At 38.9% G+C, this 26,771-nt stretch overlaps 1 protein-coding gene across 1 annotated transcript; it reads left to right on the top strand.

The window, feature by feature from the left end:
- The first annotated feature begins 75 nt into the window (after positions 1–75).
- Positions 76–25,465, top strand: LOC111864343. Its single transcript, XM_023851530.2, has 4 exons — positions 76–743; positions 20,264–20,451; positions 21,303–21,462; positions 23,706–25,465. Exons 1-4 carry the CDS (start codon positions 400–402, stop codon positions 23,890–23,892), a joined length of 879 nt encoding a protein of 292 aa, XP_023707298.1. The 5' UTR covers positions 76–399; the 3' UTR covers positions 23,893–25,465.
- Positions 25,466–26,771: the final 1,306 nt, after the last annotated feature.

Here is a 26,771-nt window from a genome sequence, read left to right as displayed (position 1 = left end):
ATCCCCCCTCCTTTGGCAACGTATATAAGCAGCTTTCATTTCGTGTCCTCAGACACACTTCCAGTTTTACGGCTTGCTCAGTAGCTAACGGTTCGCCTCGCTTCTCATCGCTTCTTATTGTGGTGGGAGTGTAAGCAGTTCTAGCGGCCTTGTAAAGCGTTCAATCGTTTCAAAAACTGTAGATAGGGCCAAGAAATTACGTTCGTTTCTCGTATCAACAAATCACAATGAAAGTATACGATTTATTTTCTGTTTCAGTCGTTATAAATATTCTTGTTCTATCTTCAATAACACAATTAATCACCACCGCACCGTAATTTGTGCTAGCGTGAATCAGTGTGTGAAGTCCCAACAATTCTGGAATACAAACACAGTTCACTGAATCGTTTTAATCAAAGCATGTCAATTTCGGATCATCGACTTCTTGACATACGTGTATCATCTGACAATATAATCGCAGAAGTACAGACAGTTTCTCGAGGAAGAGAAATGAGGACAATTTCGAATGGAGTATTTTTTCCATTAACTATTGCTGGACTAGCGATATTGGCCGTCGCTCCTCTGTTAGTCAAGGCTCAATCATCTTCTCGCACACCAGCGGAAACATCCCCTTATAAAGGTTTCAGTGGTCTTTGGGTAAAAAGTGATTCGGTGAAGCAGGTGTATTATCACGATCAAACTGTGGCTGTAGTTGAACTTGGTCCAAGGAAAAGACTTGAGAATTGCGAGCTGATTGAAGTCACGTAAGTTTTCAGCAGTACACCATATATTGAAATGTAAGAAAATTAAGACTCTCATATAATATACACTAATAACTCCAAAACCAATTTACTGATGTGCATGAAACACGGTACAGTTGTTATGCCACTAGACGCCGCTGATTGTTCACATTTTTAAAATCCCATTTTCACCGATAGCGATATGGCAGCTCACTAAATTCTGAGGTGGGAGTAGTGATAGTATCAATCAGTTTAGAGCCCTCGAATTTTTGTAAAGATAGATCATGGAAACCCATTTTACTTTAATTGTCATATAATGGAAAATGAAAACAAGCATGGAGATCCTGCAAAAAATAAGTTTGGTCTTCAATATGATTAATATCGTTAATTACTTACTGGGGCAAGACATATGAATAAGTATTATGTCAGGTTATAGTGTATACAGATTGCATAATATTACATTTTCCTCGTTTACGAAGTACCTGCATCATAATGCGGACGAATTTGAATTTTTTCTGTTTGCTTTATCACTGCAGTAACGTTTCTCCGTTAATGAAACGTATACGTTATCAGTTATTTCCAAAACTCCGTGGGTTTAGTCCGCAAGGGAACTATACCGAACGAGCGACCGCCGCTTGTCGGCGAAGTTAGTGCCAACTTTAACGGGTAGAGGATGTCACGTGGTCAGCGCAACGGATCCCCACGGCCGTTAATCTCGCACTTCTTATTCGGTGCCTGAATAAATCAAACATATCACATAAATATATCATAAACTAGGAGGCCCCTAGTACACGTATGTTGAGTAACCATGATCAATAATTCAATGTCTCTGCGAGATTATTATTATGTATTTATTATCGCTAGTGGGGTGGGACTGAGTCCCTTGCACTGCGGCCACTTCTGACCTATTGTACCAGCCCCAGATGATAGGCGAGGGTGATTGTGGAGCAATTGGTGGAATGAAGATTGGCAGGGGAAACCGAAGTACTTGGAGAAAACCTGCCCCAGCGCCACTTTTTCCACCACAAATCCTACTTGACCAGACCCAGGATCGAACCCGGGCCACCACGATGGGAATTCAGCGTCTAACCGCTTGAGCTACGGCGCGGCCGTGTCTCTGCGAGATAGGTGATAATGGTCGATGTTAGAATGTTCACAAACTATGTTTCTGATTAGATTTGGGAGGAAGAGATTGTGAATTAATGCACTAGATTTTAGTTACATAGAATGAATTTGATTGTGCTGTGATCATGAAACATTCTGTTTCGGTGTATTTCACCATCCGAAATTAGCTTCTGAAATTCCATTTGTCTCTGTATTCGTTTGCATACTCTTGTAGCTCTTGAACGGCTCGTGATACATATTTACAACTTGAATGTGTAGTATATGTAGTGGTTGACACTCCAGCTGTATAGTCAGGTAGTTCGTGGTTCACATCTCGGCGCTCTCCAATTATCCCAACTGACATGACTGTAAGTTTTTTCTTTCAGTTTATACATATAGATATCGATATACGATTGTATTTTAATCGACCACGACCGCTGCCTTTCACATTCTTTTCAATGTGTCCTTCACAACCATTCTTCCATTTCACGGATAATAATCTATACGAGTACAGTCGATAAAATCGTATATTTATATTTAAAAGTAGTCATATCCGACATATGTGTTCCGTGAACTAATAAAAAAAAAAGTAAAAATGTTGTTTTAAAACATTCTATTTTGAAAACGGCACCAAAACTTAGATGAGATATAACTTATTTAATTTGATACAAAGAAGTTCGTAGATAATACAGCATCTTTCAGCAACATATGAAATATTCATAGAGAAGCTCTTCTGAATGTCTTCCGGATGATATTTACATATCTATTATTTTTCCTCTATTGTTTCATGCTAGTATATTTACATCTCTGGTTCTTTCAGTTATGTCTTATTTAGTTGCAATTTTTTATATAATGTTCACATGCTTGATTACATTTAATAAGCAGTAGTTAATTCCAGTTTACATAAAGGAGTGAGAATTATTTTGAAATTTACTTTACAAAGTTAGATGTATTCTTACTTTCATCGATACCCAAAGAACGATACTTTCTACAACTTCCAGTACGGTAAGAATTTGACGGCGATTTCCGGATGCACGAGGAAAAGTTTTGTTACTGACTGAGGTAAAAAATCTCACTACTACCTAAGCCCAACATTGGACAGAAATCTGAGTCAGGTGGCATTCTTATTATCCGTCCTAATCCGCCCATCTTCATATTATCTCCTCTCTTCTTTCTCGCTCGTCCCCATGGTTACTTTTCCAGAAAATTTGATATCAGAATTCTGTGTAAATGTTTTGCCTCTCCCAACCAAGCTACCCTCGAGGTGACCTTCGCCATATTTCTTGTACAGGTGGACTAAACGGGATACAATGGTGTTCCTCTTAGCATTGAAATATGAACGGTACTTCTGGACACCCGAGCTCAGAGTTATACGTAACTATACATTATGCAGGATATACACGTATATCAGTATTCTTAGTCCGTCTCTGTAGTTAGTTTAGTTCAGTGGAAAACACTGCACATCATTATGCGTACAGAAATGGTAGGCCATAGAAGCGCCTCATTTAAGTTTGATGGATGTGATTGAATCCAATGCTTGTCACAAGTTCCAATTTACACTAAATTACTTGGGGTCGGATGTTCACTACACTTTCTGTATAATTTTCACTGAGATGTTTGCATGAGCAGTTCAGCTTTGGAGATCATTGATTGTCCATGAAATTTGGTTATATAGTTATTTTACGACACTCTATCAACTGTTGTTATGTGGCGTTCAAATCATATAGGGCGATGGTTCTAACGAAAATTAGCTAGTTACATCGCAGAACCGGCCGTGGCCCATTTCAACGCATTGTTTCGATACTTAGAGGAGATAGGCTGCACCCGTCAAATTTTCAAGCTTAGTAAGCGAGTTTGACGGGCTACCACTGTGATAACACTTCCGATAATTTGTCCCTGTTTTTAAGCCTGAAAGCGTAGCCTGAAGCACGAACATATCTAGCACGTTGAAATTACTCGTAATCGCCGAAAATTGTTGTTGATTATCAGTTGTCACTCGACACGTTACCGATGAAAGGTGAAGGTAAAACTACACGTCATTAAGACGAGTGAGTGGGCGGAGTTATTTCTCCACCATTCTTGACCTCAGCACTAGATTAAAGTGAGTAGACACTTTCACGCTCCAGCGTCTTTAACCCCGGTACCTTGGATATGAGGCAGGGTGAACCCCAGAGCTTGTCTCGATACTATAAGTAAGAGAAATCTCTTGCTCCTGCCATAAATTGAACCCCTGCTGTCCACTCCGTAGCCCGTCGCTATTCCGACCGATCTACCCCGGCCCACTACCGAAGAATTAACCTATTAAGTTCCAACTGAATGCACGAGTACATGAGGAATAAATTTGCAGAGCTCCTTTTCTTCACAAGGAGGTCTGTATATAACATGGAATGGTTCAATAACTATGATAATGAAGTCAAATTATAGATCACTGTGACAGTTTTAAGGCCACCACCTTTGCGAACTTGAATTGCCAGATAATATGAGGGAATCGTTCATAAAATACATAAGTAAATAATTTTGTGCGTGATGTATAAAAATAGCATTGCATTTTAAAATTAATTGTTATGCGTTCTATGCACGAAATGCTTAAACTGATCACCTAATGGCGTGACACTTGTGTCGTTCTGTATCCATCCTCATATTTCATATTCAAAACTACTCAGAGAATATCAGTGAATTCTTGTATTGATATTCTACAATGAACGTTTCTGTCAAACTTAATTTTGATCCATACGCCTGCCGTTTGATATAACCCCTGAGTATTAAGTGCTGAAATGGGAGGGGGTAACTTTTATTCATCCCGAGCACCCATACGACTCTCGAGTCCATTGTGCGCCCCCAGTTCCACTAGGGCCTTTCAAGTATAACCTCTAATTTACAAGAAGCTTAAATCCAATATAACATGTTTTCACATGGATTATAGAAAAAATTGTAATAACACAGAGATTTAATTAAATTATATAACAATTAATAAAATATTTAACGATTTTATGCGGGCTGGGACGGAACGAAATAAAATCGGAAACAATTTATGACTGTGCTGTGTACCAGTAGTGTGACTGATCTTACAACATGTTACTGGCTGCCAGTTACATAGTCAAGATGTTCAAGCTGGTTTCGAACCTTAATATTTACGACGCCAGTCACGGTAGCAGAGCGGTCTAAGGCATTTACTGTCTTCGCTCGCTCGAAAGCCGGGATCGTGGGTTCGAATCCCACCTAGAGCATTGACGTTTGGTGTATGCTCTCGTTATTCTGTATTTGTGTTGTCCTGTGTATAGGTAGAGGTCTCGTGACGAGCTGATCGCCCGTCCAAGGAGTCCTACCGTACGTCAAATTATCAAGAAACTGAGAAATCCACCCAATGCTCCAAAGCGGCAGTGATCGTGTTCCAATGGCCCCTACCCTGGGCACCCTATTTCACATTTCATTTCTTAGTATTCATTTTAACTTTATCTTCCAGCGAGAAACTTGGCTCAAGCGGTAACGCTTCGTGCTGTACTAGGGAGGTGTCCGGTTCAAATCTTGATCGGGACACAGAATATTCTGATAACGTATTTCATGGTTTTTCCTAGACTCTAGTTTGTGTAGCACCCTAAGTTAGCCCATGATCTCTTCCTTTTACACTCTTTCCAATTTATTGTTTCCTGTCATAGTCATTCAAAGCTATATACCTATAATACGAGTTGCTTCGGTCTATGCCTAAATCGTCTAAGTAGTCTCTCTTCTTCAGAAATTCCGACTGAAATTTTGTATTAATTTTTCATCATTCATATTGCTGCTACGTGTGCCGCTCAGCTCATCCTCCTTAATTTGTACACCATAATAATATTATATGATCAGTACATACCGTGAAGCTTGCCACTGCGTTATTTTCACCCTCCTCCTCTTACTTTTTCTTTCTTTAGTTCAAATATGCCCACGAGCACTCCGGACACACTCCTGGTTTGGGTTCTTCCCTTAGGTAAAATTATAGTTCTGTATATTTTATTCTGGTCATAAGTTCCTCAATATACTGGTAATGTGTTAAATTTATCAACTCTTTGAACTTCGCCACTTGCAGAAAATATCAGCCACCTTTATATGATGAGTCTGTTACGTAGTGTGATCACGAGACATGAATATGCATTTCGTCTTCGCGTTTGCTTCTGAACTAGCCTCTTGAGTGCGTCTGATAGAGTTTCTGTTCATCTTTATAGCATTTAGGATGTATTTCCTCCAAAAACTGAAGCCATCAACATAAAAAAGATGCTGATATGTTCCATTCAGTTTCACTAGTTTGTGATTTACTTAAATCTTCTAATAGTTGGTTGAGACACTATGCTCCAAGCCAGAAGGTCGCGGGGTTCAAGTCCCGATGAGGTCATTGGATTTTTTTTTCAATTGACCTAATCCTTCCAGCCGCACTATGGCTGACAACCTTGCCGCCATCTGTGAGCCGTTTGTTTACAAAATGGGAACCTCAACATCTCAAAACCCTATGGGCCTCCACGGCCTTTACTTTTATGTGTATATATACGTATATATATATATTTTGTATTATTGCTAGTGGGGTGGGACTAAGTCTCTTGTACTGCGGCCACTTCTGGCCTATTGTACCAGCCCCCAGATGATAGGTGAAGGTGACTGTGGAGCAATTGGTGGAATGAAGATTGGCAGGGGAAACCGAAGTACTCGGAGAAAACCTGCCCCAGCGTCGCTTTGTCCACCACAAATCCCACTTGACCAGACCTGGGATCGAACTCGGGCCGCCGCGGTGCGAAGGCAGCGACTAACCGCTTGAGCTATGGCACGGCCTATATAGATATACTATATATCAGCAATGATGGAGTATCTTGACCACGTGCATACGAAATCTCGAAGAAGGTATTTTGAAATATGTATATGCCTTTCCCACTTCAGCATTCACAGTCATCCTCTGATCCTGCATTCATAAGCGATGGAATTAAGAAAGTGTCGTTAAATATATTAAGAAACAAATTAATTCTGTGTTTTCAGAAGGAGATAAATAATCTGTTTGCGTATGAATGTAGAGTTTTTCCGTGACTTAGATTTGCATTAATACGTATAATTATCACCTGAAATTACTTTTACAACTTTGTACGATTTAATAAAATAAAGTATGAAGGTTTATTTTCGTCTTCGTTCCTTTTCCCTCCATTGTCGTTTTGATCTTAATAGTAAAGTATCGTAATGATAATATTAACGATGACAATGACGGTAACGATGATGATCACCATCATGATGATCATAATGGTGATGATGATCACCATCATGATTATCATGATGGGAATGACTACAATTTAGACTGTGATCCTCAGCTTTATGACACCATGAAATGTGAATTGTGATTACCGTCATTTTGGAGAACCTCTGTGCCTAATCTTCAAGGTGGAAATATACTCTGAAGATACAGTCAGCAGCGTTCTCCGAAACATTTGTAATCACTACCCTCACTCATGGAGCTGAGCCCTTCTTGAGAAGCTGCCAATTGTGCAGCTACTCAAGAACTTCCCAACATTTTATGGAACCCGAAAGTTCATTACTGTATTCACAAGAGTAATCACTACCCTACCTTGAAAATGGAGGCAGTTCCTTCCTGCAGTGTATCTGTTATGATATATCATATATATATATATGACATAGCGTCACATCCAAGAAGACAGCATCATTAACATTAGGAAGGTCACATCAAAGAGGATGAGAATAGCGGAGCCTGTATCACGCATGGGAAAACTTAGAAATGCTTACAAAAGTATAATCGCATAACGTGAAGGGAGAGGACCGCTTAGGGGACGTTGATCTGTGTCCCACATTAATGACAAGACTTTAAATTTATACAGAATTGCATGGAACGTGTTTTGAAATTATTGCTTACTCAATTTAAATTTTCTTTTGACTTCTGCTGTATGTTGAAAGTCGTGAATGGAAAGTACGGTTGAATCTGCTTTAAATCCATGAATTTTCTTGTAATCAAACCATTTTATGCATATATGTACGTATAATGCCGGTCACGGTAGCCGAGCGGTCTAACGCATGTACTGTCTTCGCTCGCTTGGAAACCGGGATCGTGGGTTCGAATCCCGCTCAGGTTATGGATGTTTAGTTTGTGTGTGTGCGTTCTTCTGTGTTTGTGTACAGGTAGAGGCCTTGCGACGAGCTGATCACCCGCCCAAGGAGTCCTACCGAATGTGTAAGATCTAGAAAAACCGAAGTGAACGGAGAAGTTCATGGAGGTAGGCCTAGGCCCACTGGGGCTGTAGTGCCAAGGGAAAAAAATGTACGTATAATACTGTGAGACGGGAGCATTACGAGTAAGATGGTTATTTAGCGAAATAACAGACAAACATTTATTCTTACGTGAAGAAAGCAGTCTTCTGGGATTTGGCACCGTGTATATGTGGTGTTAACCCCATATATACACGGTGCCAAATCCCAGAAGACTGCTTTCTTCATAGTCACCGCCGTGAAAGCCTCAAATCTTACATGAATTCTTACGTATTTTGCAGTTCTACAGGTACTAACTTGTTTATGAAGTTGACCATGTTAACCGAAGTGTCAATTTGTGCTTTCTCTAATTAGTGTTCTTTGTTAGCTTGCAAAATTTTCTTGAAATTGATGTCAAGATGTGGATGAAAGGGGAAGTTGGCCACAATCATAGAGCTCCTTCCACTAAAGGAGTACGTTTGAGAGCATTCGCGTGTCTCTTACACTGGGTTCTTTGCTTCGAGGTTAGAGAGTGTCTTTTAGAAAGCTAAGAAAACGAGATTTATATCATTTTGTCAGAAACGTTCATAGGCCAAAACCCAGTGGAATCATGTGTAATATAGATTTACTCCAAAGGGTTTGAATTTATATAGTTTATTTTTCATTTTAGCAAATTTCCAAATAAAATATGAAGGTTCAAATAATAAAATTTGTCCCTGTGCATAAGCGCCACGCCATGAAGGCATACAGGAAGAGAAGACGTAAAGCTGCTCCATTCTTATTCTACTCAGAGTATGGAGGTGACTGGCCAGCTTCATGCTCCGTTCTCTTTATCTTCGGGGTAGGAGCACGCGATTCCCCACAGCCAGTTTGAACTACATGGCGAAGAAAAATCCTTCCCATTCTTGGAACCGCACTCGAGTCAACAGTTCCTTAGCCTGTCACCGTACTGATCTGTCCCGGTTCGTATAAGAAGGAAACACACACCGTACATCTGGAATAGGCGACCATAATTACAAAATGAAATTATACAGAGTGACTGTTCGAAGTTTTCTAGTGTGCGGTAATCTTAGAGCTCTGAAGGGCGTAATTAATACGGTATTTAGCGCTAGATCAACCATAGACGTGACTTTATTATGTTATGTTAAATCAACTTCATTTACCAAATAATGCCATTGTTTTTTACGTGAGGCCCTATTGTTGTAGGTGACCTACACATGCTTGAGATGGCTCAGATAGTAAATAGACTGATGGCTGCTGTATAAGTCATATTAAGGGAATACCACAACTGTTCTTATGGTCTCTTACGCTACTGCCAAACGGGAATCAATATAACTGGAGCGTAAAATTGGCTTCTTCGAAAGATGGGTAACTTTGATTAAACGCCCTTGTGCACTTACAGGTATGTAGCCCGATTGATTGATTGATTGATTGATTGATTGTCTCAAACACAAGTCCAAAATTATCAGTTATTGGACCATTTAAGACTGCTGCAACTTCTGTTTCTAACGCCATCTTAATCGCCTGTGTTTGTTCTTGGGGTTTATACTACAAGGCTCTTGTCGCCAATCGCTTAGGTTTCGTTTCTGAAAACTCCGTGGCTTGCTGGAAACTCTGTGTTTGAAGACTGAACCGCTGTTAATGTGCATAAAGCCGAAGTTTCTCGTTCCTTCACTAAGCACAAATAATATCATCAGAATTAATATGGTTACAGAAAATTAGACGTGAAATATAAATAAATTTCACAGAACGACGTACCTTAATGGTAATCTGGAAGCTATAAAGCTTGTTTCAAATGGCAAGTATAGCGCAGATTTCACCAACGTCTTCTGTGTATATGCAAATCAAAATCGCAGAAGCAGAATCGAACAACATGGTTGTGAAATGTGTACAAATGGAAAACCCGCTGATACTTGAAATCTGCAATTGGCAAAACCGCGGTTGACGAGGATTGGCTGTAGCCTCCTTTCATACATCTGTTCTAGGTGTCTTTTCGAAATTCCCTGATCTGCTTTTACATCTCTAAGCATGACTCCATAATACTCCTGACCATTCCCTGTCAAGTTTGATCAAAATCGGAGACTGTGTTCACAACTTCAAGGGAGGGACCACAAATACGCATACAAACAGCACAGTGACCTCATAAGGCTTCTTGATTTTTGTGCCGAATTTTAAGAGGCTCCGTCACACGGTTCAGCGTTTATTAGGCGCGTCCACATTACTCGTGCTCGTGCTCGCCAGGCTTGTGCTCGTCGGGAGACTCGTCTGGCTTTTACTTGTGCTCGTAAATCTTCGTCCACACTACTTCAGTTGCTCGCCAGGCTTCGGCGCGTGAGGATCTGTATATTTACTCGTAGTGTGTATAAGCTATTGTCGTATTTTAATTTACTGACTACAGTTTTTAAACTAAAAATTTTAAATTTGCTTGTCTCTTGACTTGTCATATCGTCCACATTACTCGCGAGCATAGCGAGTCACACGAGCACGAGTAATGTGGACGTGCCTTAAGGCTGTCTTTCCTGTAGATTACAGCCCACTATTTGTATCAAGTTTAATGCAAACTCCGCTAATTTCAGAATCTTTGTAAGATTGACAAGTTTACGTATTTTACAGGTTTATATCACCTTTCATATCGTGAAATTTTCAGTATTCATCCTTCATTCCGGTCTCAGCGTTATTGTATACTTTGAAATTCAACCAAACGAGGACACAGACTGTTTGTACCGGTTCTCACGGTCTCTTCGCTTGCGGATTTCTTATTTTTCCTTCTACCCCGAAGATGGAGGCGATACGTTCCTCCGAAACGTCGGTTAACACCAAATCTACACGGTGCCACATCCCAGAAGACTGCTTTTTTCAACGTAATTACTGTTTATAGTCTGTGAGTGACTGCTTATAAAAAATAGTTAGTGTTTACAACGCAATGCGATTTAGTTAATAACGATATGAAGATTTTCCTCAAAATACATGTTCGGATGTTCATATAGATGAATTCAGTAGTACTGTGTCCTCATGCTCTAATCTGAAACTAATACATTTCCACTCATTATTTTTATTATAATATATTCACCAAACGAATGAACCGATGTATCTATACTTGGTTAAATATCTGCAGATATTGTAGAGTTGGGAACCCCCATTCGGCCACTGGATATGTATGGGAGGATCTACCGACCGACCGGCATAGTTCGCTTGCGGACTAAAAGCCACAGAGTTACAAGAAGATCTAACATATACTACTACTTGAAATGACGCCATTTTCATTAAGAATGCAATATGTATCTGGGTTAAATCTACAAGTGGATGTCTCCCGTTAATTTCAAGCAATTTCAGGAACACAATGACCCATTCGATCATGGCGTATTTACAGTGCCCTTCGTCATCTCCACAGTACTAGGAAACGAAGCGGAATTGTTAGATATTCCTTAAAATTTCACAGCGAAATATTTTTCGACCTCCAATTTGCAGTCTCACGTAAACTGCAACCCTTTTTATAGACTTTATTCACATGGTCAGCATCATTATTTCTTGACATAAAATTGCTATATTAATGTGACAGACTCTCTTCGGAATTTTCTCAATTAATGAGGCAGCAGTTTGTAAATTATAGGCTATGGAATCGCAACAGTGCATTACATAAGTCTAAATACTAATGATATAAATTTTCGTCTGGTGCAATGGAGGGTCTCTCTCTCAGGAACTTTATGTAAGACAAACGTAAGGTCTGTTTAATGTTTTAAATTTCCTATTTACTTCAAATCATAATTCTCCCAGTAAGTGCTGTCCAAAAACATAAAAGTTAGAATATACAAATCTATAATTTTGCCTGTGATTCTGTATGGTTGTGAAACTTGGTCTTTGACATTAAGGGAGGAACATAGACTGAGGGTGTTTGAGAATGGGGTGTTGAGGAGAATATTTGGACCGAAGAGAGATGAAGTGACAGTAGGTGGGAGAAAACTGCATAATGAGGAGCTTCATAACTTGTACTCTTCTCCAAGTATAATTAGAATGATCAAGTCAAGGAGGATGAGGTGGCCAGGTTATGTAGCACGAATGGGGGAGACAAGGAATGCATATAGGATATTGGTGGGAAAAGCAGAAGGAAAGTGACCACTAGGAAGAACAAGGCGTAGGTGAGTGAACAATATTAAAATGGATCTTAGAGAGATAGGATGGGATGGTATGGATTGGATTGGTCTGGCTCAGAATAGGGACCAGTAGAGGGCTCTTGTGAACATGGAAATGAACCTTCGGGTTCCATAAAATGCTGGGAAATTCTTGAGTAGCTGCACAATTGGCAGCTCCTCCAGAAGGGCTCAGCTCCAGTTCCAATGCTATAATACTCGTATATAATATTGTCAAAACATTTGGATAATAAATATACAGAAATTGAGGTTATATCGGTGGAAATGTATGTTTATTTTTCTTCCTTCTAAGTTTTTTCTAAATCATCTTGGCGAAAGAAATCAGTATTTACGATACGTTCTTTTACGTACTTCCTGTAGGAACAGTTGCTTGACACCGGATGATTAGGTAACACTGCATCATACATTTTAGCAGAAAACATACAGGTTTCAGACGATTAGAACCTGCCGCATATGCCATGTGGTTCGTGCACTACACGCCCTGTGGGTGGTCCACTGACATCACGCCACTGACCTACTTCACAATCATTTCTCGGTCTGTAACTGTTAGCACGGCACACATTTCTTGCCACTGTCTAAGTTCCGGGTGAAATCTCATTCGGTGTATCGGAACATTTCTTCCGCTATAGTATGCCAGTAAATTGCAGCAATAACTCTTTAGTTGTACAGGCAGAGTTACTAGATATGCAGCAGTAAAAAGCAACAGAATTAGATTTATGAGAATGCTAAGACATAAGCAAGCTGTGTGAATTAACACGACTGCGAGGCTCCAATTATCTGCAGAGTATCTCTTTGAGAATGCTTTAAGCCGTGTGCATCAAATATCGGGGAAGGACAATTGATCTACGTATTTAGGTAGCTTTAAAAACGACCGCTTTTGAAATCTGTGACTAATTAAAGTGATTTCACATGATGAATTTTCTGCTGTGAAATATAAATGTTCACATTCATAAACTTGCGCTCTATGAAGGTTATATTCGTCATTTAATTTGAACATTAACTAGCATTGTCTTGAATTTGGGTTTTAAATTATCACGAAAGAAAGAAGGCAGGTGGCGTGATTTTAAACGAACAATAAAAACATACAATAACCTGTAAAAAGGGCTTAAAACACATTGTATCAAACGAAAATCTGTTTCTGCTAGGGCCTATGAGTAATTATTCTTTAAATTTTACGATTTAGTTTCAAACGCTGAATCCGGTTAATGATCAGTGGGTTTTACAATTGATTTAGACATTCCCACAGGTGTTTACAATTCAGGGCCGTTCACAGTGGTTGCGCGGTCTAAGGCATCGAACTGTCTTCGCTCGCTCGAGAGCTGGGATCGTGGGTTCGAATCCCACTCAAGGCATGGTTGTCTGTATTATGTGCGTTTATTCTGCGTTTCTGTTGTTCTGTGTCTAGGTAGAAGCTTTGAATCTGGCTGATCCCCGTCCAAGGAGTCCTAGCAACTATGTATAGGATCAAGTAACTGGAAAGCGGCCAAGGTCCAACAAAAGGCTGTAGAGCCATAATACAATAATAATTTTTCAATTCAGGCGAATTGATTTAGATTCAGATTTAAAACAACTGTCAAAATGAGGTCGTATGAAACAAAGAGATATTTACTTACTCACTCATAGAGCTGAGCCCTTCTGGAGAAGCCGCCAATTCTGCAGCTACTCAAGAAAATCCCATTATTTTATAGAACCCGAAGGTTCATTACCGTGTTCACAAGAGCCCTCCACTGGTCCCTATCCTGAGCCAGACCAATCCAATCCATAACATCCCAACCTATCTCTCTAAGATCCATTTTAATATTGTCCACCCACCTACGCCTTGGTCTTCCCAGTGGTCTCTTTCCTTCTGGCTTTCCCACCAATATCCTATACGCATTCCTCATCTCGTGCTACATGAGGTCCAATGTTTCTAGGTGTTTGATTTCAATTTCCTGATTCATACACAAAGAGATACTAGCAAGTACAATATTCTCTGGCCCCATCTCAAGACAGTGGCTTCAGCCTCGTTCACAATTTCACAGATCGGTAAAACTCGTGCTAAAGCGAAGAGCTCCGTCAGTTCCTACCAATTATTAACGTGCAGGTTAATTGCCTGGGTATGTCACTATGACATATGATGACTTTCCTTCTATGAAATAGTTTTTCACTCTCAGAAAATTATAGTATATATATTTATTAATTAATTAAAAAGTACAGCAATTGGTACTCTACTTAGACGTATATTTTCCTGGCGATTTACAAGACATCATTTGAACCATGCTACAATAATGTACCCTCACTTGGGCCAAGACCAGCCCTGTGTATCAAGAGAAACAGGCCTATGTTTCTAGGACTTCTCAACAGCAGTTGAAGTGTTTATCCTTACATTACGTATTCCTAAGCCAGTCAAGTTTCGCAAGATTCTAATAGACAAGTAACTCCCCCAGCCAGATTAATAGGTTTTTAAAAGCCGTTTTCTTCAACCCAAAAGTAAAATTCTATGTCCGTATCTTCGATGTACAAGTCTATTGGATATAAAGATAATCCTTTACAGCAATCAAGTTTTACAAAGGAAAGTTACGAAATATTTTGGACTTTCCAACAGTAATTGCAGTGTGTTTTCTTCTTATCTTACATAACCTTGTTTCAGGCAGGTTTTGTGCAAACTTGACTGCCTAGTAACTCTGATAGCCAAACATTTAAATATAGCACTGATGTTTTTAACTCTTTTTATATATTATGATAAAAGTCAAAATAAATACTTTATCCGGTTTCAAGGAACTACAACGCTTGTCGAGTTGGATTGAAGAAAACTTCAGGCAAGCGGTCTTCTGACGTAGCTTCTAACCACGTATTTCCACAGTATGATTCATTGTGCTAAACAGTGTCGTGCACTGCGTTTCTAAAGGCGCGTCCACATTAGTCGTGCTCGTGTGACTCGCTATGCTCGCGAGTAATGTGGACGATATGACAAGTCACGAGACAAGTACATTTTAAATTTTTAATTTAAAAACTATAGTCAGTAAATTAAAATACGACTACAGCCTATACATACTACGAGTAAATATACGGATCCTCACGTGCCGAAGCCTGGCGAGCAACTGAAGTAGTGTGGACGAAGATTTACGAGCACAAGTAAAAGCCAGACGAGTCTCCCGACGAGCACAAGCCTGGCGAGCACGAGCACGAGTAATGTGGACGCGCCTTAAGACATGTCTCTTTCAGTCTGCTTTTTGCATTAAAGTACAACAGTTTTGAATGTATCTAATTAAGTAATCTCAACAACCTTGAATAACAGATTTCAACATGCTTTACTAAGAAGCTTGTAGACATGCGTATTTACTTTGACGTCATTTCAATGGAGTAAAAGTCATGTCATTGACTCAATATACTAAATGATCATTCTTTGTAATTTAAATATCCGTTAACAAAATACTATATTTGTCAAACTCAGTTGCATTTCCTATCTCGAGGCACAATGCCTCAGACCCAAGGTCATGGTTAATCCATCAGTCGGAAGAGAAATTAAATCGATGTACTCTGAACTAGCACTATTATTTGATACTTCATTTTACTGATCCTACACAGCCAGAATTTCAGAAGCAGGGCTCGAAAAATACGGTCGGCTGCTCTCCTCAAGGGAGTTAATTTTCCGAGGAGAGCAAACATTCAGATTATAATTTTGTTAACAGAAGATTTGTTTTCACTTTAAAAAAAGAATAATTACATCTGTAACGTCATTTATATTGACGGGCATTTTTGAAGTTTATTTCGTCTGTTTTTAAAAAGTTTACTAGAAAAAGCGCGTTGAAATTCAGTAGGGTGTCTTTTCTTTCGTATCTTTATCCTTCAACCCCTTTTCTCCTTTCCATTATCCCTTCCATACATTTATCTCCTTCTCTGTTTTCTCTGTTAAAACAGTGAATTAAGTTATGTCCTTGTCGCTCAGATGACATAGTTTCAAACACAAAGCAAACATCTGTGTAAGTAAAAGCCGCACGATTTCGTGTAATTGTCACGAGAAGGCCAAGTATGCACGCGAAGTAAACCATAAACCGTCCAATATTATATATAAATTATAATTATAAAGCGGACTTTATAAGTTCTTGGAACGCCTTATCTTTATGCCAATTGCAATGCAATCAGACGAAGAAAGATAAAGATTCTTTAAATGCGTACGTTGGCATGATCGAACAAATTACAGTACTTTATAAAAATTGCCGTGGTTTAAGGTAGTGGTGATTTTATATGTAAAGTTAACTTCACATAAACTTTAACGATAACAAATTAAAATAACTCAATTTATCCCTTGTTGAAAGATTAAAAGTTAACAAGTAGTGCAACAATAACAACAGCAAGGTTGAAATGTAGCAGTATGTATACCCACAGTCCCCAGAGAAGTTCTTTGCGCTTTGTTAAAACGTATTTGTGGCCTGTTAATCCTATGTATAGTCTTAAGTAAAGTGGAATTTATAAGGGTCAGTATGGCTGTACGTCGGAATTTCCCCGACATAGTTTAATGAAAGTCTCCCAAATCCAATTAAAATAATGCTCCCGTCATTTTAAGCGCTGATACCAGTTACACAGACCGATGGGCAGACATGTTTTCCACACAGGACTATTTTTACTTCATAAATAACTAATAATAATAATAATAATAATACCAGAGTAGGTATGGGGTAGAATACACCCCAGTACTGCCTGCTTGCCTTGAGAGGCGAAGAATATGCATGCTAACGACCCCCTCCCCCCATTTGTTGAATAGATGGTTCGGGATAGAATAAAACAAACATTTGAGTCACCAGGTAATAAGACTGCACCTTGTGATGTTAGGATTCAGTCTCTGGGCTGTGAATGATAACGTGGGCATTCCTGGCTAACGGCATGCAAAGAGGAGACTTGGAAGTGGTATGCAGCATATACGTCTAGTTGATCCTGCCGAAAGTGTTGCTGTCGAAGGGTCGCCAACAAACTAAAGAATTTAAGACTGAAATAAAAGTCTTGTAATAGTTATAGATACGGTAGCTGGGATAGATCAGTCTGTATAGCAACTAAGCTACCGAATGGACGACCTATGAATTGTAATCAACAACACTCGCAGCTAAGAAGGGAACACACATCACAAGACATGGTTTACACAGAATATAAGAAAAACGACCCCCATAGTGGAAGAACCACACGCAAGTTTTAATTATGACACATAAGATGAATGATCTTAACAAGTTTTAGTGTGTGTAAATTTATTATAGTTGACAAACCCGCACTTTGGAAATACTTTTTAAATAATTTTATAAAGGCAAGCAATGAAATAGATTAGCGTAATTAGGGCACCTGATGATGGCACTATGTTGCCGAAACATGTCGTGAAGTAACAGGTGAAATTGAGTGCACTACAAGACGGCAACTGTATACATATCATGGATGAAAATCAGTGCAACAGGACGCTAAAATACAACACTTAAGATGTTGTTTAGTGACTTGGACTTACTGCAGCCAGAACATACGCAAAGGAATGACAGGTTGTATCGCAGTACAGATTGTTCATATTGTTGTTATACATTTATTTCAAGTAGTGCTGGTTTCTGGTCAGCTGCAAGAAAAGAAATCATCATCATCATCAGTAATCTGTCAGACGAAAGGTCCACAGTCTCTTCCAAAACAGTTCCTCCACTTAATGCGATCTAGAGCTTTCTCCTTCAAATGACAGTATCCTCTTCTGTCCCCAAGGTCATCTAGCATCTCCTTAAGTCTTCTTCCTTGTCTTGTTGTCACTTCTATCCGCCCCTCTATCTTTCCTTCAATAACTTCTTTTAGAAGGCAGTTTCTGCGTAAAACATGACCAATCCAATTAGCCTTCCGTTTTCTTATTTCGTGTAGGATATTCCTCTGCTCACTGACTCTAATTAACACTTCTTCATTTCTCACATAATCGGTCCAACTGATCTTCTCCATCCTTCTCCAACACCACATTTCGAAACTTTCCAGATATTTCTGATCTACTGCCCTAAGTGTCCATGTTTCAGCCCCATACAGAGCTATCCTCCAAATGTAGCATTTCACTAGTTTCTTCCTCAAATTTAAGTCCAATTTGCTGGTAAAGAGATTCTTCTTCTTGCTAAATACAGCTTTTGCCATGACAATCCTGGATTTAATTTAACACGTACACCTTCCATCATCTGTTAACAAGCTACCCAAATATTTAAAACATTTCACATTCTCCAGTTGTTTTTGGTCTATCTTTATTGTGACTGGAGTTGGTTGTCTCGAAATTTTCATTACTTTTGTTTTCTCCACATTCATTTCCATGCCATAGCACCTTCCAATTTCAATTAGTCTATCAATCATGCCCTGCAGCACAGTTTCTTCCTTAGCCATTAACACAAGGGAAAATAAATATGCACTTAAAATGTTTTATCATACTTAGCCGAGCCAGTGAATTGAGCTGTCATAAACTGGAGAATCCCACCCATGTCCTTCAATCTATAAGTAGCCTAAATCACAGATGAACTGCTTAGGAGCAGACAGCTGTTTTGTTAGGAAAAAAAAAAAAAAAACAACACAACACAACAAATAATTACAATGGCCAAACCTACTCAAATAAACCTTTTACTTTTTATGCAGTTCTTCAAATTTGTTGTTGCACAGAAGGGGCCATTCACTGTAACACATTTGTTGTGCTTCTCACTACATTAACTATTTTAATAACTGTATGTCACAGTTCATAAGGAGGTTTATCTAGAAGTAAGTGGAGAGAAAACTGTGTATATGTGTCACCACCAGAACGCAGGACAGAAATGTAACATAAAGGTAGATACTTTGAAAATGTGGAAAAGTTCCAATATTTGACAACAAAATTTACAAATCAAAATTGTGTTCATTAAAAATTAAGAAGATATTAAATTCAGGGAATGCTTGCTACTATTCAGTTCAGAATCTTTTGCCTGTTATTTTGTATGGGTGTGAAACTTGGTGTCTCACATTAAGCAAGAACATAAATGGAGGATGTTCAGAGAGGAGTACTGAGGGGTATATTTGGACCTAAGAAGGAAGAAGTAAGAGCAGGCTGGAGAAAATTCTGTAACAGGGATCTTCACAATTTTTACTCTTTACCAAACATTTATTAGAATCATCAAAACAGGGAGGATGAGATGGTCAGTGCATGTAGCATGGCTGGAGAGAAAATAAATGTATACATATTCTGGCAGGAAATCTTGAAGGAAATAATTCCACTTCGAAAACCTAGCTGGGAGGATAATATTACAAAGGATCTTAAAAAACAGGATGGGAGATGTGAGCTAATTTCATATGGCTGAAGATAGGGACCACTGGCTGGCTTCTGTGACTCCTGTGAAGCTGGTAATTAACCTGTGGCTTTTGTAAAGTGCTGGGAATTTCTTTACTAGATGAGTCACTCTTATTTTTTTAAGGATGCTCCTCCATGCGGACAATTACTATCATTGTTCCAATTCAGTTTAATTTTATGTTTTCAAATGTCTTTTAACTACCAGTTCTGCAATTTATCACATTTTAAAACAACAGCTTCTACTAATAGTGGAACTCACTAGGTGACACCATTGACCTTGGTGTTTTGAAAATATATAGATCATAACATTTCTGGAGCTGAATAATTACAATTATTTATGAAATTTTGTCTTCTTCTAATTTCATCATGAACCATATTTCTGTTTTTATGTTGTTGTTTCCATATTTTTAAATTTTAAAATGATTTATTATATGATGCAAGGATGTGGGCTGAATTCAACAGGCTGAGAATAGGCCCAGTCCTGGGCTCTTAGAGGGTGACACATGTCAACAGTAAACATTTTGAACAAGGTGATTCCTATTAAAAGGTATATATTATAATGAATTAAAAAAATGTAGAATGGAGTGGAGGTGGCCTATCAGGAAATGTTATCCTAGAAAATGATTAGGAAAACTACAAAATCTCAAGTCAGGATAACTGAGCACTGGGCTGACATATGATCCCAGAACCTCCTGAAAACGAAGTGCAGATATTAAACACTGTTACAATATTGATAAGCTTACTTGTTAACATTATATAGTAAAAAATATTGTCAGAGTAGTAATGTAATGATTTCTTTGCAGTACTCCAAAGGAAGTAAATGACACCTTACAGAGTCTGCGTTCTGTCTCTGAACCAATGAGCATTACTTTTGATGAGATGTTCCAGCTGATGAACCAGTGCCATGACTTTGTATCTCCGCTGGAAACTTCGGAAAATTCAAATAAGACTCCAAGGGTTACTGGAACAGTATTTATTGGCATTGTACCAGGTCTGTCATCTCAGATTAGGCAACTTCATGCCTGCATCAACCTCAAAATCCTCATTCCAGCATCTCCTTGTAGTTACCCATACTCTTCCCTCTACATCCTTTCTTCATTGACTCATCCTCTCTCATGCTAATGGTCTTTCCATTTCTTTCTCCATGCAGTAGCATATAATGACCCTAAGCTTCTATTTCAGCCACCTCAGAATTGGATCCAGTTATGGACTTTCCTGAACACAGGGATCAGTCATTTGGTTTACAGGGAATTTCTTGCACAGCTTTCTAACCATCAACTGTTCAAGAAATTCCCTCAATCTTAGGGTTAGTTATGCTTCTTCTATGTAAAACTGTTCAGTCAGTTACATAGGTTTTCTGGATGACAAAAAAACACACACACACACAAAGTCTGTAAGAGAACTATACCGACTGAGTGACTCTGTGCTCCAGTGGTCAGAGTTCCTGGCAACAGATCCAGAGGTCTGGGTTCGATTCCTGGCGCTACCAAATTTTCTGAAAAGTAGTGGGCCTGGAACAGGGTCTACTCAGCCTTGTGTAGATAATTGAGGAGTTATTTCAAGGAAATATCGGCTCTTGTCTAGAAAACCGAAATTGATAGCTGTGGGGATTCGTTGCACTGGCCACGTTACACCCTCTATCTGCTAAAGTTGGCACTAAATTCGCCGATAAGCGGTGGTCGCTCGGTCAGTTTTCTGGCTCTGTAGCTTGAATAGAGAAAGCATAATGTGCACAAGGAATATTACTGGGGAAATATCTTAAATGACAACTGAACATTTTGGAAGCATAATATGGGTTCTGTTACTGACCAGTTGTACAGTCTTCACTGTTTTCTGTTGCAGGAACCAAGTGGTGTGGTAATTCAGATATTGCAAAGACATACTTTGAACTGGGTAGAGAAAAAGATGTGGACAAATGCTGTCGCACTCATGATTTGTGTCCTGTGAAGGTGCGATCTTACAGAACACGCTACAACCTCACTAATGAAAATTTCTACACCAAGTAAGTCATAACCTACTAAGCTTCAGTCAGTTACTTGCTTTATGAATACTGGGACAATGTGTGAACGGTGCCATCATGCTTTCTTACAACAGAATTAGTGAACTACAGACATATATTTACATATTCTTCATGTGTACCAAAGCATACCAAACTCCTGAGATTTCATGTGCTTTCTTATAACACTTAGTGGGACTGAAAACACCCTGTATTTATATATATTTCATGTATAATAAGGCATACAAAACTTCTGACATGTCATGAATATTCCTTTGTCTGTGGCCTTGTGTCAGCGACACTCATCAAGAAATACAAGTGAAGTTGATTCTCTGCCCAAACAACATGCCATTAAGATATAAGGGACATGGAGATAAATCTCTGGATAGTCTAGACCTCAACACTTACTGGAAGGTGAATGGTTAGTTTAATGTTACTGCTGCTTTACTACCATGAAAATATTCATTAGACAGGAGACTTAGGGGTTCTAGAGCTGAAATGGACATGGTAATTAAAAAAAATTTCCAGTCATCCAACCCAGAATTAGTTGCTTCATTAATTAAGCTGCCCCAATTTGCCCCGGTAAACAGATTTTTATGACATTTTGTGCTTGAAATTCCATAACCAATTATAGATGTATAATGTACACTTTTTAAATCTTTGTTTGAATTAGTAAAATAAATTCAGTCTGTGAGCCGATTGTCTAGAAAATGTGGGACATCTCTCAAGTCTATAGGCCTCCACGGCCTGTTACAGGGATACCTTTTCCTTTTAAAACCAAAGGACAGAAAATGAGATGGCAAGATGACATTAAAATGGTCCTTAGGGAAAAATGATGTAATAAACGCACATAAAACTTGTTAAGGATCATGGTCAATTGTGGGCATTTATAATATTTGGTTTACACTTTCAGGTTTAATATCAGAAGAGAGTAAATTTTCAGGCCAGAGTTATGACCACCAATGAGCTCAATAATTTACGTTATATAATTTAATTACTGTCAATGTCGTGACTTATGTAAACTTCATTGTTAAGACAGGTGACTTGGGCTGTGCATCCAGGGTTCAAATTTTGGATGTGATATTGGGATTTTTTGTTCACATCCAGATACAGACTGGTTCTGGGTTCCACCCAGTCCTCTATCAGGTGGATAACTGGCCTCTTTCTCTTGGGTTAAAGTGGCTGTCTTATGAGCTTGACTACTCACCTCCACCTAATGCCAGGCTGAGAATGTATGTATGAAGCCCTATGACCATGACTCATGTCCTGATATGTCTTTATGGTGCATTTAGGTCCAGAGGCAACTTTGCTTCACTTATATTGTATTCATATAAAAATTTGTTTATAATTACCATCAAATAAAGTGAAATTCTGGGGGGGATGCCCTTTTTAACATTCTCTGTGCTTTTCTTTTCTAACCTTGTTTCCTAACAGAAATATTATACAGTTATGCATATTCTGCTGACTACAAGTCTTAGACTGTTCACACACTACGATCATGAATTCAGATCCCATTTGTCCATTCTGTGTTACGTACTGATGGTAGTTGCCTTGTGACCAATCATCCATACAGAGAGCTACTGGTACTGCTTGTCTCAGTAAGTACTGAAAAGAGCTTTACATTGGAGAAGGATCTTGTCTAAATTAGGCTTTACCACCAGGACGTAAGATAATATTTAATCCATTTACCTATTTTGGCAGTTACAGGATATACCTCTTCTGATGACACTGCAACCATCTACTCTCAGTGGATGACTCATGCATGGAGCTGAGCCCTTCTTGAGAAGCTGCCAATTGTGCAGCTACTCAAGAATTTCCCAGCATTTTGAGGAACCCCAATGTTCATTACTGTGTTCACAAGAGCCCTCCACTGGTCCCTATCCTGAGCCAGATCAATCCAATCCATACCATCCCATCCTGCCTAAGATCCATTTTAATATTGTCCGCCCACCTACATCTTGGTGGATGACAGTGAAAGCAATTTATTTATTTGACAGTAGTTGTAGCATTGCGATATGCAATTTTAAAATCATCTTTCAGATCCTGAAATCTTTGAAATAATTTCATATGGATATGTTTACAATAAAAATAAATGAGTGGTTAAGATAACAGTAGGATCAGAAAAAGTGTGGACATAATAAAACTAAACTGGTAAGAGTGTACAAAATATGTGGTTTAAATGAAACTACTGTGGGAGTGAGAGTGATATTTTAAAGCAACTTCAAACAAATTTTCTTCCTCTTTTACAGATCACACTGTGCCTGTGACAACAGGCTCTTCCACTGCCTGAAAGCTAAGAACACTCCTCTAGCTAGAGTTATGGGAAATGTTTACTTCAATATAATAAAAGTCCCTTGTGTGGAAGATATTCCACCTGTCTGTGATGAAAATGGTTGTGTGACAAAGAGATTTAGAAAAGCTCGTCAGTTTATCTAATATGTGTCTATGATGTACATACTCTATCAATCATTACAACCACAACACACATAAAGTCTTCTGTTTGTTAATGTGTCATCACTATTTGTTGGTAGGTAGCAGTTGCTAACAATGCACCTTAAGACTGACTTGTTTGCCTGTCTGGTAAATTGTTGCTGGCCCTCACCAGTGCAGTCATTCTTGGTTCTGGGCTCCACAGGACTCATGACCATATCTTACTGTCTCATGAATCTGGGAGTCATAAAACTCATCTGAGCTTCCTTGGCAAAGTCAAAGTTGAGGTCAAAGTTATGTTACAGTGGATGGTCAATTGATCAGTCTGTTGTGGTGTCAAGCCCCACCTGGGGCCCAAGACTAGGTTGCAGTTTTGTTGATGTGGGGTACCTTCTCTGACAAGAGGACATGTCTGTTATTTACAATTGCTGCTGGTCCTAGCCAGGACTATTGACCATATTTTACTGTCTCATTACTTTGGAAGTCATGGAACTTGCTTGGTTGGTCAGCTGGGTAAATTGTTGCTGGTCCTAGCCAGCACAGTCATTCTTGGTTCTGAATCCTGCAAGAAACATAACCATATTTTACTGTCTCATGACTTGGGGAGTCCTGCAACTCATCCGAATGCGCTTGTCAAAGTCAAGGTCAAAGTTATGTTATGATGGACGGTCAGCCAGTCTTCGTGTGAAGCCCATCTGCGGCCCAAGACCAGATTTTTGTTATTGTCAGACAGTTGTAATAATTATGTTGATGTGGAGTGCCCTCTCTGATGAGAGGACGGGTCTGTTGTTTACAATTGTTGATCATTCAATTAATTAATTATTAACCAACTGACAATGCTAATAGCCTGAGTAGATATTATGAAATTCAGCTGCTGTGAAAGCTTCAGGTCTTACAACTGTTAAATTACTGTGAACCAAGTTTTCTACTTGTCATATACAATGGCATTTGTGTTTATATCCATTTCACAGATTTCATGAAGAACTGTTCTGAACTTAGCCAAAAGAACCGTTTTTTTCCCCCTCTCTAAGTACTGGGATACTATCAAAGTTCAAATTTTACAATCTCTTCTATAGTGTTGCATAAAATGGTGTATTATTTGTGACATTTGTAATTCTTTGATCATTTCTTTTTTTTTATGCTTGAAGGAGTGAAACCTGATACCTATATACGTAATAAAATTCAATGTGATACATTCAGGCTCATGAAACTCCGATGACTGAATTACTGAATAACCACTATACTGCTGATGGAAGAAATACTGACATACAAAACCTGACCAGACTGAAAATGTAGTAACTTGGACATGTCACTTAGTGGCAAAAAGTGTAAGGCAAGAAATTTTATATTTCTTTTGAGGTAATATACAACTAACTTCATGGTTCAAGGTTTGAAAATTTTATACTTCATCTTGTTTCCAAGAAATTCTGTGCTCTTGTGGAATCTAAAGATTCATCACCATGCCCATAATAGCTTCTCACTGGAACCTACCTAATCTAGGTGAATCTATGAAGAAAGCAGTCTTCTGGGATTCGGCACCATGTATGTGGTGTTAACCAACGTTTCAGAGGAACGTATCGCCTCCATCTTCAGGGTAGAAGGAAAAATATAAGAAATCCGCAAGCAAAGAGACCGTGAGAACCGGTTCTCATGGTTCCTCCAAAACATCGGTTAACACCACATATACACGGTGCCAAATCCCAGAAGACTGCTTTCTTCATAGTCACCGCCGTGAAAGCCTCAAATCTAACAAAGGTGAATCTAGTCCACAGCTTCCACCCCACTTTTCTAAGATCCAATTTAATATTGTTCTCTCATCTACATCTAGGTGTACTAAGTAGCTGCTTAACTTTTCTGTTGCTCATTTCTCTCACTGAAATATAATGTCACGTGATGGTGTGACTATACATGGGTTTTGAACTGATGACTCAATTTATTGCAAACTTTGATACATCGCACGACTACACTTTACAGTTCACTATTACACACACATTAGTGTCCACAGTCACATCTTCCCTGCTGTTGCTTGGTAGTGCATCCAACGGTGGACATTTCCCTTCCTCTGGGTTTCTGAACTGTCCCGAGCCTCAGCTACAAGCTCCTAACACCAACAGCTCACCACGACTGAACCCAGTAGTTCTCAAAATAACTGCAACTGCTGACTGGTCCTGCTTATAACATCTGGACATGCACTGCATAGTCTTTATTTCAATTTATTATACTATTAATGTTTGTTATACAAAACTCATTAATGACATTGCATTTTAACTATTGAGTTTTTAATTAATAGACTTGTATAAAAGTGTACAAATTGTATAAGGTTTGCCATTACTTTTACTACTAAAAATAACTTATTTATTATATTGTATATGTTTATCAGTATTTTATTATAAATGTGTATGCTATTTGATGACAACTGTAATTCTTAGTTGTGACTGTAACTAGGACGATCTCCACATTTGCATGAGAATGTATTCTCAACAGGATTTATGGAAGGTGAATAAATGAAATGAAATGAAAGAAAACATCTCTTCCATTATTGCTGTATTCTCTTGTTGCCATGGAAACGTGCTTATCTGTGGAGCCTTTACTCAGCAATGGCTGCTGTATAGTGGCTTATTTCATGGTCACTGCCTAGCAACAGGTCTACACGCCACATTAATGAACAATCAGACACTTCCCAGACTGTTATTGTGTAACTGCCTCGGTGAAAGAAGATGAGAGGGGAGGTCAAGGTCACACTTCCACAAGCCTACTGCATCAGTCTGCCATGTGACACTGCGCCATGAACACACATTGTTTTTACCCAAGTGCTTTTTCGACTTCATGTTTCATTTTATCTGTGAGGGATGGCAAAAATTGAGCAATGTGTCTGCATAAAGTTT

Source organism: Cryptotermes secundus, unplaced genomic scaffold (assembly GCF_002891405.2).
Source record: "Cryptotermes secundus unplaced genomic scaffold, Csec_1.0 scaffold216, whole genome shotgun sequence".
NCBI classification, from domain to species: Eukaryota; Metazoa; Arthropoda; class Insecta; order Blattodea; family Kalotermitidae; genus Cryptotermes; species Cryptotermes secundus.
Note: the sequence above shows the minus strand (reverse complement) of the source record. Positions and strands in the feature narration are given on the sequence as shown.

Coding starts and splice junctions, on each gene's coding strand:
- LOC111864343 (XM_023851530.2), top strand. CDS start 400: ATGTCAATTTCGGATCATCGACTTCTTGACATACGTGTATCATCTGAC. Junction 744..20,263: donor TGCGAGCTGATTGAAGTCAC/GTAAGTTTTCAG, acceptor ATTTCTTTGCAG/TACTCCAAAGGAAGTAAATG. Junction 20,452..21,302: donor ATTTATTGGCATTGTACCAG/GTCTGTCATCTC, acceptor TTTCTGTTGCAG/GAACCAAGTGGTGTGGTAAT.